The sequence below is a fragment of the Halichoerus grypus genome, chromosome 13 (assembly GCF_964656455.1).
Source record: "Halichoerus grypus chromosome 13, mHalGry1.hap1.1, whole genome shotgun sequence".
NCBI classification, from domain to species: domain Eukaryota; kingdom Metazoa; phylum Chordata; class Mammalia; order Carnivora; family Phocidae; genus Halichoerus; species Halichoerus grypus.
In genome coordinates, this window is record NC_135724.1 from 60364777 (window position 1) to 60378101 (window position 13325).

The 13325-nt window shown below is 36.6% G+C and overlaps 1 protein-coding gene across 1 annotated transcript in view; it reads left to right on the top strand.

The window, feature by feature from the left end:
* Window positions 1-13325, top strand: part of NDUFV2 (NADH:ubiquinone oxidoreductase core subunit V2) — a 36149-nt gene that overhangs the window by 17816 nt on the left and 5008 nt on the right. The window contains exons 5-7 of the mRNA XM_036092509.2: window positions 2761-2929; window positions 4217-4326; window positions 12377-12453. Coding sequence (XP_035948402.1) covers window positions 2761-2929; window positions 4217-4326; window positions 12377-12453 — 356 coding nt within the window. The remainder of the gene's footprint in view (window positions 1-2760; window positions 2930-4216; window positions 4327-12376; window positions 12454-13325) is intronic.

Sequence of the window (13325 nt, forward strand, 5' to 3'; positions counted from 1 at the left end):
TATGAATCTTTTTATTATTTTGCATCTTTGGCTACAGGCTTTAATAAAATTTATATAATACATAGTATTTGATGCTACCCTAGACTTGATAATTAGCAACATACAGAAATGGTATGGGTGACCCATTTAAAGGTTAGTCTATTCATACATTTTTAAGACTCATTTTTTCTAATTGTGGTTTCAACAGTAATCCACATTTCACATTTATTCATATATTAATATATATTAATATAGTTGTATTATTGATATTATATATTATATTAATATAACTATATTTTTGTGGTATTATGTTATGTTGCAGGGTATAGTTATGAAGTGCCGTACAAAATCATACGATTCTTATGAGAATCACACAAATAAGCCAGTGTGATATAATGGAAAATACATTTGAGCTAAGAGATCTGGTTTTTCTGTGGACTTACTTCATCATCTGCAGTGAAGATTTTGAACTAGGGTAGATCTCTACAAATTATTATGTTATGATTCCTAAGTGATAGAGTTGGGACTGGACCATTTCCAATTCAGTGCATTTGCTACTTGACTATTGCAGAGATTCTGCTATACTTCATTTCTCTTTTTCACTTTCTAAATTTTATTTGGTCTATTAGGCTAGACCATTATCATCTTTCTTAAAGAATAGGAATGTCTTCAGTTGATCTAATGGAATGCCATAGGCAGATTTTAGATTTTGTTCAAATCTCTTAATTTGCTTTGTATAGTACTCTAACATGGTTATGGACCATTATTATTTTATTCTTATTTTAATTATTTTTGACTGAAAAATGTTACAAAGCAAGTTTCATTGGTACTAAGTAAAATACAGTCAGGTGTTTTTTTTTTTTTTCCAGTAAATCACATAGCTCTTTGGGTGTTTTCTAAATTACTTGACATTGTTTTTTGTATTATAATAGCAAACTTTCTAAATAACGATTTAGGTATGCTTTTTTCTTTTCTGCAAAAATTGATGTTTTTAAAGATTTTATTTTATTTATTTATTTATTCATTTTAAGATTTTATTTATTTGACAGAGACACAGCGAGAGAGGGAACACAAGCAGGGGGGATAGGGAAGGGAGAAGCAGCCTTCCCGCCGAGCAGGGAGCCCAATGCGGGGCTCGATCCCAGGACCCTGGGATCATGACCTGAGCCAAAGGCAGGTGCTTAACTACTGAGCAACCAAGGCGCCCTGATTTTTATTTTTTTTTAAATAATCTCTGCACCCAACGGGGGCTTGAACTTAAAACCCTGAGATCAAGAGTTGCACGCTCTATTGAATGAGCAAGCCAGGCGTCCCCAAAATTCAGTCTTTAATAATGGCAAATGTGTTGGAAGTCTTGCTGAATGGCAAGCTTAACAGAATGAAATAAAATAAATGACAACCAAGGTGAAAATGTTTCATAAATATTGTCCTGTTCTATTTAGAATTGAATATATATGTGTGAGAGGCAGGAAATAGTGTACAGAGAATAGAATCAAGATTCCATTTTTATATTTGAGAATTTAATGTTACTGTTTCTTTGGCTCCCCCCTTTCCCCAAAGGAAAACCCAACCTTACAACCAAAACAATATCCAGAAGCTCACACATCAGCATCCCCAGGGGAGCTTTTTCAAGTTAGGCATCAGTGGTAGAGCTCCAGCATGTGTATTTTCTGGCTCCAGCATGTGTGTTTTGAGAGCTCCCAGATTCAGAGGTACATGCCTGGTTTAGTATCACCAAATTAAATTTAGCATACTTATCTTTCACAAGTGAGCCATGATTAGATGTCTTTTGAGAATACATATCCTTTAGAATCCCTAATATGAGAAAGCTCAACATATTTGTCATCTGAAATGCCATTTAACAAACTCATCTTTCATGTCAAAACATGGAAATATGCATAATTTTTAAGAATCAAATCTTACGACCGGATAGATTAATGATGTTAGGTCAGCTGGAAAGTTGTAGCCAGGATGATAGTCATGATAGACTATATGTGGACTATCCCTAGCAAACAGCTAAAACAACCTTGTTTTCCTTAATAGACTTGCCCTGATCAAGAGAGTTATACTCAGATAATGATTCCCTTGGTCCTGAACACCACTGTGTCAAAAGAAATATTTACTATAAATACCTTGATTGGAAGGGTTGGGAAGTACTAGTCCATACGATTTTTGTAGAGTGTTGCGATTTGAAATAGAAGTAGTGTTTTGGATTGTTCTGGAGAGTTACGTACGTGTTGTGTGTGTGGTTTGTGTGTATATAAAGTGTGTAGATATGTAAATCAGTACTGACTAATAGGTGAGTTTTGATTCTCGCCCCTTTTTTGTGTTGCCATACCATTTGCATGCAGTGTACATCACTAGTAACATCAAGGCTTTTTGAAAAATTGGTGAAGGGTTGAAAACATACAAGTATTTAATTTATTGGGGCGTGGTCACCAAACTTTTGCTATTTAGAAATTTTAAATTATAAAATATGAGTGTTGAAATGATCAAAGTAGAAATTCTGAACAGTGAAAGACGTAAAGATTTAGAGAAAAAGATCATTTTTGCAGAGATGGGGCATGGGGTAAAGTGGAGGAGGTGCTGTAACCATTAGCTTCTGGGCTCTGTGCATTTAAGTGTAGAAGGACTTATACCTCCCAAATACCAAGTACAAGTATATTTTCTGCTTATGAATAAGTTTTACATTTTTACCAAATTGAAATTATGCTCTTTACAACATACCTAATTCTCAATTAATAAACATTATAATTATTTTAAAATTTCCTAATATTTTAGGTTGCAGAAGTTTTACAAGTACCTCCAATGAGAGTATATGAAGTAGCAACTTTTTATACAATGTATAATCGAAAGCCAGTTGGAAAGTATCACATTCAGGTCTGCACTACTACACCTTGCATGCTTCGAAACTCTGACAGCATACTGGAGGCCATTCAGAAAAAGCTTGGTATGGGACACATTGTATTTATAACTTTTATGAAAAATAGGATTGTCTTTCTAGATTTGACCCATTTCTACCTGAGTTTTCCAGTGTTTGCCATCTTATTGGACCTGATCTGTACTTTAGTAAATTTTTGTCTTACTGTGGTTACCCACCTTTATTTGTTCTTATTTTGTATTTTTCCTTAGTTCTCAGCCTCAAAGCTGAATTTTCACCTCTTTTTTCCCCATAATCATTAAGTATGTTTGAAAAGCTTCTAGGGGTTTTAAAGTTTTCATTGTTTAGAAATTAAGTTTCACTCATTGTGTAATAATAGTATGTGGTACATAAAAAAGTGATTTTACTGTCCTTGTATTCTTCCAAATGAGTCTTGGAACAAATAAGATATGAGAATAGTAAGAATGCTTCAGAAAGGGAAATTTGAAATAAGATGTTATTAGAGTGGCATTTATAAAATTATAAGAACATTTTTCCATATAAAACTGCCATTGCTGCATTTATAGCTCTACATATCAAATGAAGTAAAAGGAGGTATACTTTAATCTTGTTGCTACCGAATATAAAGTATTTGCATGTTGTAAAAATAGTTGGGCTGTATTGAAGTATATAAAACAGAAAGCTGGAGTCTGCTCAAAATTTGACCCTCAGAAATTCTAATAGTTGGGTATAATTAGTTTTAGATTTTATGTTGTTTTGCTTATTTTCATTATTAAAAACACAAATATGTCTGTTTGCTTTTTGCACTTTATTTTGGCTGTAGCATATGTGTGTCTGCCTTGTTTTTCTGTTATAAGTTATTGTCCAGTTACTTTCATGCATACATATCTTTGCATGATTGTCCTATTGTATACCGAGGTTGTTTACAAGAATAGAATTGTTGAGTCAGATTTTACTATATTTTGCCAAAATGTCTTCCCTGAAGATAGGAGAGTATATTTTCTTTGTAGTCTTAATGATCTTTGACATTAGCAGTTTTCTGAGTCTTTGCCAATCTGATAGTGTGACTTATAATAGTACGTTAACTATCACAATCAAAATGAAAATACTATATTCTAATACACTGCTCTGTAACAGCAAACACTGGAGATGAGTCCCCTGAAATCTTACTGTTTTTAAAGGAATAAGTCCATTTAAGAAATCCTTGAATGTTCTAGTATAATTATACAGAGTTGTTTTAAGAAAGTTAATGTTCTTCAATACTTTTGTATACCTCTATAATTTGTTGTAGTTTTCTTAAGCCACATTGCTATTAAAATATAACCTGGTCCTTACAGTGATTATTTATATTTTTAGGAATAAAGGTTGGGGAGACTACACCTGATAAACTTTTCACTCTTATAGAGGTGGAATGTTTAGGGGCCTGTGTAAATGCACCAATGGTTCAAATAAATGACAACTACTATGTGAGTATTTAATATAAATTAAAGTTGTATGATCTCATATTTAAAATATTTTAAATATTTGGTTTCCTTTCCTGTAGATACAAGTTTCTGAATTATTCATTTAGAAGAAACTGCATAAATATCCAGGTTTTTTTTTTCTGTTTTCCAAAGTTTATTAAAAAACAAAGAATTGAAAAGCTTTGCATAAAAATATGTCAAGTTTAGCTTCCACATTGTTGTCCACCAGAAGGTCTTTAAAAATTATCTTTAAACATTTTGCATTTAACTCTAGGAGATAATGACATATTTTAAAAGCTTTTAAATTATGAAAAATAATTCACATATAAATACAGAAAATAACCACCAAGATTTAACAGATACTTTACCCTACTTACTGTTATTAGGTATTATTGTTTTTATCATCATTATTATTTGTAGAATAGATATAAGCTACAGATGCAGGTAAACCACCCCTACGCCCCCAAAATCCTATTCCTTTGATTTCCAGAGATAACCACTGTCATAAATTTAGTGTGTATTCTTCCTGTCCATGTTTTTAAACTCTTTGAGTATATGTATCCAGCCATACTAATATATTGCTTGTTTTAAAAATTTTAGAGATGGTATCATTCCTGTAAGTACTGCTTTATAGCTGGATGTCACAAGTTTTGATAAGTATTATTTTTATCATTTAGTTCTAAATATTTTTAAATATGCATTTTTAAAAGATTTTCTTATTTGAGAGAGAGAGAGAACGAGCATGCATTGCGGGGGGAGGCACAAAGGGAAAGGGAGAAGCAGGCTCCCTGCTGAGCAGGGAGCCCAACGTGGGGCTCAATCCCAGCACCCTGGGATCATGACCTGAGCCAAAGGCAGACGCTTAACCGACTGAGCCACGCAGGCACCCCTAAAATACGCATTTTGATTTCTCCTTTGGCCTGTGTTTTTTAGAAGTACTAGTTTCCCAAGTGTGTGGAATTTTCTAGTTATCTTTTTAAAAGATTTCTTGCTACCCTAATTATATATAATGGTTTTCATACATAATATTATTAGTTCATACTTCTTAGAAATTTATTAGTAGAAATTGATTCCTGCACTGAGTGTGGATTCATCAAGAAGGTATTTGCTTTACTTCTTTCTTTCTCCTGTAAATACTACTGTTCCAAAAGAAAGCTCCTCTCCTTATACCCTCCCCTGTTGCTCCAATGTGTAAGGTTCTAGACTAGCAGTTCTTTTTGAGGAACAGTTTAATATCTAGTTTACTCCTGAGGGAATAACCTTTTAGGGTCTTAACTTTGTGTGTTTGGTATGTGTCCTATAGCCTGCAGGTTTGTCCCTTGACCCTTTGGGCTATGAAACTCTGAAACGAGGTTTGCTTGGTGTTCCACTTGTCTTCCTAGGTTTTCTTTTTTTTTTTTCTTAATTTAATTTTATTACATTATGTTAGTCACCATACAGTACATCATTAGTTTTTGATGTAGTGTTCCATGATTCATTGTTTTCGTATAACACCCAGTGCTCCATGCAGTATGTGCCCCCCCTTAATACCCATCACAAGGCTAACTCATCCCACCACCCCCCTCCCCTCTAGAACCCTCACTTTGTTTCTCAGAGTCCATAGTCTCTCATGGTTCATCTCTTCCTCCGATTTCCCACTGTTCATTTTTCCCTTCCTTCTCCTAATGTCCTCCATGCTATTCCTTATGTTCCACAAATAAGTGAAACCATATAATAATTTGACTTTCTCTGCTTGACTTATTTCACTTAGCATAATCTCCTCGAGTCCCATCCATGTTGATGTAAAAGTTGGGTATTCATCCTTTCTGATGGCTGAGTAATATTCCATTGTATATACAGACCACATCTTTATCCATTTATCTGTTGAAGGGCATCTCGGCTCTTTCCACAGTTTGGCTATTGTGGACATAGCTGCTATGAACATTGGGGTGCATATGGCCCTTCTTTTCACTACATCTGTGTCTTTGGGGTAAATACCCAGTAGTGCAATTGCTGGGTCATAGGGTAGCTCTATTTTTAATTTTTTGAGGAACCTCCACAACCTCTCCAACATTTGTTGTTTCTTGCCTTGTCCATTTTGGCCATTCTAACTGGTGTAAGGTGGTATCTCAGTGTGGTTTTGATTCCCTGATGGCTAATGATGATGAACATTTTTTCATGTGTCTGTTAGCCATTTGTATGTCTTCTTCAGAGAAGTGTCTTTTCATATCTTCTGCCCACTTTTTGACTTGATTATTTGTTTTTTGGGTGTTGAGTTTGAGAAGTTCTTTATAGATCTTGGATACCAGCCCTTTATCTGTAGTGTCATTTGCAAATATCTTCTCCCATTTTGTGGGTTGCCTCTTTGTTTTGTTGACTGTTTCCTTTGCTGTGCAGAAGCATTTTATCTTGATGAAGTCCCAAAAGTTCATTTTTGCTTTTGTTTCACTAGCCTTTGGAGATAAATCTTCAAAGAAGTTGCTGTGGCTGATGTCAAAGTGGTTACTGCCTTAGGATTTTGATGGATTCCTGTCTCATATTGAGGTCTTTCATTCATTTTGAGTTTATCTTTGTGTATGGTGTTAGAGAATGGTCGAGTTTCATTCTTCTGCATGTGGCTGTCCAATTTCCCCAGCACCATTTATTGAAGAGACTGTCTTTTTTTCCATTGCATATTTTTTCCTGCTTTGTCAAAGATTATTTGACCATAGAGTTGAGGGTCCATATCAGGGCTCTCTATTCTGTTCCATTGGTCTGTATGTCTGTTTTTGTGCCAGTACCATGCTGTCTTGGTGATCACTGCTTTGTAATATAGCTTGAAATCAGGCAACGTATGCCCCCAGCTTTGTTTTTCAACATTTCCTTGGCGATTTAGGGTCTTTTCAGATGCCATACAAATTTTAGGATTGTTGTTCCAGCACTCTGAAAAATGTCATTGGAATTTTGATCGGGATGGCATTGAAGGTATAGATTGCTCTGGGCAGCATAGACATTTTAACAATGTTTATTCTTCCGATCCATGAGCATGGAATATTTTTCCATCTTTTCGTGTCTTCAATTTCTTTCATGAGTGCTCTGTAGTTCCTTTACCTCTTTGGTTAGGTTTATTCCTAGGTATCTTACGGTTTTTGGTGCTAATGTAAGTGGAATCGTTTCTCTAATTTCTCTTTCTACAGTGGCATTGTTAGTGTATAAGAAAGCAACTGATTTCTGTGCATTGATTTTGTATCCTGCCACATTACTGAATTGCTGTATGAGTTCTAGTAATTTGGGGGTGGAGTCTTTTGGGATTTTCCACATAAAGCATCATGTCATCTGTGAAGAGAGAGCGTTTGACTTCTTCTTTGCCAATTTGAATACCTTTTATTTCTTTTTGTTTGATTGCTGTTGCTAGGACTTCTAGTACTATGTTCAGCAATAGTGGTGAGAGTGGGCATCCTTGTCATGTTCCTGATCTTAAGGGAAAGGCTCTCAGCTTTTCCTCATTGAGGATGATATTTGCTGTGGGTTTTTCATAGATGGATTTTATGAAATTGAGAAATGTTTCCTCTATCCCTATGCTCTGAAGAGTTTTAATCAGGAAAGGATGTTGTATTTTTGTCAAACGCTTTTTCTGCGTCAGTTGAGAGGACCATATGGTTCTTCTCTCTCCTCTTATTAATGTGTTCTATCACATTGATTGATTTGCGAATGTTGAACCACCCTTGCATCCCGGGGATAAATCCCACTTGGTCGTGGTAGATGATCCTTTTAATGTATTGTTGGATCCTATTAGCTAGGATTTTGTTGAGGATTTTGGAATCCATATTCATCAGGGATATCAGTCTGAAATTCTCCTTTTTGATGGGGTCTTTGCCTGGTTTGGGGATTAAGGTAATGCTGGCCTCATAGAATGAGTCTGGAAGCTTTCCTTCTGTTTCTATTTTTTGAAACAGCTTCAGGAGAATAGGTATTATTTCTTCTTTGAATGTTTGGTAGAATTCCCCAGGGAATCCGTCAGGCCCTGGTCTCTCGTTTTTTTTGGGAGGTTTTTGATCACTGCTTCAATCTTGTTACTGGTTATTGGCCTATTCAGGTTGTCAATTTCTTCCTGTTTCAGTCTTGGGAGTTTATAGGTTTCCAGGAAGGCATCCATTTCTTCCAGGTTGCTCAATTTGTTGGCATATAGTTGTTGATAATAATTTCTAATAATTGTTTCTATTTCCTTGATGTTAGTTGTGATCTCTCCCCTTTCATTCACAATGTTGTTAATTTGGGTCCTTTCTCTTTTCTTTTGGATAAGTCTGGCCAGTGGTTTATCAGTCTTATTAATTCTTTCAAAGAACCAGCTTCTAGTTTTGTTGATCTGATTACTGTGTTTCTGGTTCCTAATTCATTGATCTGTGCTGTAATCTTAATTATTTCTCTTCTAATGCATGGCTTAGGCATCGTTTGTTGCTTTTTCTCTAGTTCTTTAAGGTGTAGTTAGTCGGTGAATTCCGGATTTTTCTATTTTTTTGAGTGAGGCTTGGATGGCTATGTATTTCCCCCTTAGGACTGCCTTTGCAGTATCCCATAGGTTATGGACCGATGTGTTTTCGTTCTCATTGATTTCCATGAATTGTTTAAGTTCTTCTTTGATTTCCTGGTTGACCCAAACATTCTTGAGCAGAGTGGTCTTTAGCTTCCAAGTGTTTGAATTTCTGCCAAATTTTTTCTTGTGATTGAGTTCCAGTTTCAGAGCATTGTGGTCTGAGAATATGCAGGGAATAATCTCAGTCTTTTGGTATCGGTTGAGACCTGATTTGTGACCCAGTATGTGGTCTGTTCTGGAGAAAGTTCCGTGTGCGCTCGAGAAGAATGAGTATTCTGTTGTTTTAGGGTGGAATGTTCTGTATATATCTATGAGGTCCATCTGGTCCAGTGTGTCATTCAAAGCTCTTGTTTCTTTGTTGATTTTCTGCTTAGATGATCTGTCCATTCCTGAGAGTGGAGTATTGAGGTCTCCTACAATTAACGTATTGTTATCAATATGATTCTTTATTTTGGTTAACAGTTGGCTTATGTAGATGGCTGCTCCCATGTTGGGGGCATAGATATTTACTACAGTCTTTAGTTTAAAATCTTATTTGTCTGATATAAGAATTGCTATCCCAGCTTTCTTTTGAGGTCCGTTGGCATGGAAGATGGATCTCCATCCCTTCACTTTCAGTCTGGATGTATCTTTAGGTTCAAAATGAGTCTGTTGTAGACAGCATATGGATGGGTACTTTTTATCCAGTCTACAAGCCTGTGCCGTTTACGGGAGCATTTAGGTCATTTAGGTTGAGAGTGATTATTGAAAGATATGAATTAATTGTCATCATGTTGCCTGTGAAGACGTTGTTTTTATAGATTGTCCCTGTAAATTTCTGTTGTATATCACTCTTGGGGTCTTTCTCCTTTTATAGAACCCCCCTTAATATTTCTTGCAAGGCCAGCTTAGTGGTCACATATTCTTTCAGTTTCTGCCGGTCTTGGAAGCTCTGCATCTCTCCATCCATTCTAAATGACAGCCTTGCCGGAAAAAGTATTCTTGGCTGCATGTTCTTCTCATCTAGTACCCTGAATATGTCTTGCAGCCCTTTCTGGCTTGCCAGGTCTCTGTGGATAGGTCTGACGTTATTCTGATGTTCCTCCCTCTGTACGTAAGGGATCTCTTCCCCCTAACTGCCCTTAAGATGGGTTCTAAGATTTGCAAGTTTTACTATTACATTCTGGGGTGTGGGCCTGTTTTCCTTGATCTTGGGAGGGGTCCTCTCTGCCTCTAGGACACGAATGTTTGTTTCATTCCCTGGATTAGGGAAGTTCTCAGATACGATTTGCTCAAATATATCTTCTGGTCCTCGCTTTCTCCATCCCTTCAGGGATTCCAATTATTCTGACATTGGAACGCTTCATGGTGTCACTTATTTCTCTGATTCTATTTTCATGGATTCTGAGTTGTTTTTCCCTGGCCTCCTCTTTTCCCTTCTTGTCTATTAATTGTTCTTCTAAATCACTAATTTGTTCTTCTGTCTCGCTTACCCTAGCTGTTAGATGATCTAGATTAGATTGGATCTCATTGATAGCATTTTTAAGTTCTGCCAATTCAGTTTTCATTTCTTGCCCTTAGAGACTCTATGTTGCCATTAATCGATTTCTCCATCCTAGCTTTCGTCTTCACAATTGCTAGCCTGAATTCCATCTCCAACATCTTGGTTATATCTGAATCTATTTGTAAATCTGTGGCATAAGTCATAGTCTCTGAGTCTTTCCTGTTTTGGGGGTTCCTCCTCCTAGTCATTCTGTTGAGGGGTGGTTGAGGGAATGTATAGAGTCCAAATTTTATTGACCACAACCCAAGCAAGATGCACCTGTTTTCTAGGGAATTTAGGATTGCTGGTCTCTTGTTTTCCCAGCCTGTCTTCTTGGGGAGGGGCCTGCCGCGCTGTTACTCAGGCAACCCTGTTTGGGCAGAGTTGCCCTGCTCCCTGTGGCTGGGGATAGGCTCAGTGGAAACCGGTTTTTTGGGGCTTTTGTTCTCTGGCAGCTATCCGAGTCTCTTCCGAGAGTCAGAGCACGAGAGACCGTTTCCAACCGTCTGCCTCAGAGCGGAGAGATCGCAGACTGTTCTTCAGTGAACTCTCCAGGCCAGCTATCTCCGTTTCTGTCTGTGCTGGTATACTGCAGTGTCCTGGGTTGTTGAATACAGGTAGTAGGAATATGGGTATTCATGTATAGTTTTTAAATTTTCATAATAAAAAGTTGGGGGAGATAAAATCATTAGATGACTTAACGATTCCTTTTAGCTATGAGGTTCTGAACATTTGTTGAACCCTAAGCAGTTTGAAAGCAGTGTTTTATTTTTATAAATGTTTAAGCATTGAACAAATATTAAAGAACTTCTGTGTGGTGAGGCACTGGAAATGCAGTGCTGAATCACGATTTCTCTAGCATAGTATCAGAGTCCTATAAAACATTTTCTTAAGTACTTAACAGTTTTAGAGAGGGAGTAGGAGTATGGTTTAGGCATTTTTCTTTTAGTTTAATCATACCCATTCTATTTTGACTCTCTTTGATTAAACTTAGGGTGCAGCTAGGCACATGGGCATGTGTATCTGTGTGTTTCAACTGTATTTATTATTTTAAATACCAGAACCATTTCTTGAGGTAAAAATTTTACACAGGTACATAGTGTATAAAATATAGAGCTGCTCTCACTGAAATGGGGACTGGAGGGTCAGGGTCATTAAGATACGTTCCAAAAATAATTTCTTTTACCTTTCTGTTAAAAAATTAAGTGAATTTGGAAACAGTGAATTTTACATGGGAAAGAAGATATCATGAGAGTATTTTATCTTTAGAGATGTTAGGCATCTACTTTTACGTTATTATGACTGCTGGTGCTAATTGCTGTTTGTACCTCACTGTTCTTCAAGGACATAGCATTTGTTGAGCATGTGTCATGGCACTGTTCTGTTTTATGTATTTTCTCACTGAATCCTCAAAAACATTCTTGAAGTACGTTTATAAGTGAATAAACAAACTTAAGGAGGCTGAATAACTTATTTAAGATTACTAGCTGTTAAGGGCGCCTGGGTGGCTCAGTTGGTTAAGCGACTGCCTTTGGCTCAGGTCATGATCCTGGAGTCCCTGGATCGAGTCCCGCATCGGGCTCCCTGCTCGGCAGGGAGTCTGCTTCTCCCTCTGACCCTCCCGACCCTCCCCCTCTCATGTGCTCTCTCTCTCAGTCTCTCTCTCTCAAATAAATAAATAAAAATCTTTAAAAAAAAAAAAAGATTACTAGCTGTTAAATGTTGGAGTCAGGACTCAAAATGCAGAACTCTTTCACTTGAAAGTACTACTGTGTATTGCCTCTTCAGCCACAGGTCTTCTTGCATACTACATTTAACAGTATATACTATATATAGGAGTTAATCAGTTACTGCTACCTTGGTGACTAACTTGGGAGCTGAGAAAGACAGAAAAACAATAAGCTAATTGATATTAGGTATTTATACAGATTTCAGTAGTAGGAAGTAATTTTAATATGACTTTTAATTTTTTATTCTAGGAGGATCTGACACCTAAGGATATTGAAGAAATTATTGATGAGCTCAAAGCTGGCAAAATTCCAAAACCTGGGCCAAGGTATGCTTTTATTTCTATACAATAAATTTTAATGGCTTAACCTAATGTAAACTTAATTTAAAAAATTTTATCCCTAGGGGTGTGTGGGTGGCTCAGTCAGTTAAGTGTCTGCCTTCAGCTCAGGTCATGATCCCAGGGTCCTGGGATTGAGTCCCCCATCGGACTCCCTGCTCAGTGGGGAGCCTGCTTCTCCCTCTCCCTGCAGCTCCCCTTGCTTGTGCTCTCTCTCTTTCTGTCAAATAAAATCTTTTTTAAAAATTAAAAAAAAAAATTAAAATTTTATCCCTTAAGGGGCACCTGGGTGGCTCAGTAAATTAAGCATTGATTTCAGCTCAGGTCATGATCTCAGGGTTGTGAGATCGAGCCCTCCATTCCAGTGTGGAGTTAAGATTCTCTCTCACCCTTTCCCTCAACCCCTAGTCACCCCCCTCTCCCTCTCTCAAAAAAAAAAAAAAAAAAAAAAAAAAAAAAATTATCCCCTAAGTTGTTGGAGCTTTGGAGTTGTCAGGAGTTGTCAGGATCTTTGGATAGTATTGAAAGCAACCTGTCATCTAAAGCAACTATTTTTTTCCCTCTAAAATCCTCTCAGATAATCATCTGGTATCTACTTGAATATTTATAGAGAAGGGGAATTTACTACAAATAAAAATCTGTTCTGTTTAAAGGTCATACTCTTTGTCAGAAGATTGACCCAAAGTTTGTCTCCCTCTAATTTCCACCTACATGTCCAGTTCTGCCCTTTGAACTGACATAACTTTTATACCTCTTCTAAATGATAGCTCTTCCTTTACTTAAAATAGGTGTCTTCTCTTCCCCAAATCTTTTTCTCAGAATTAATGTCTACCGTTGTTCCATTTTTTTCTTTATTATGA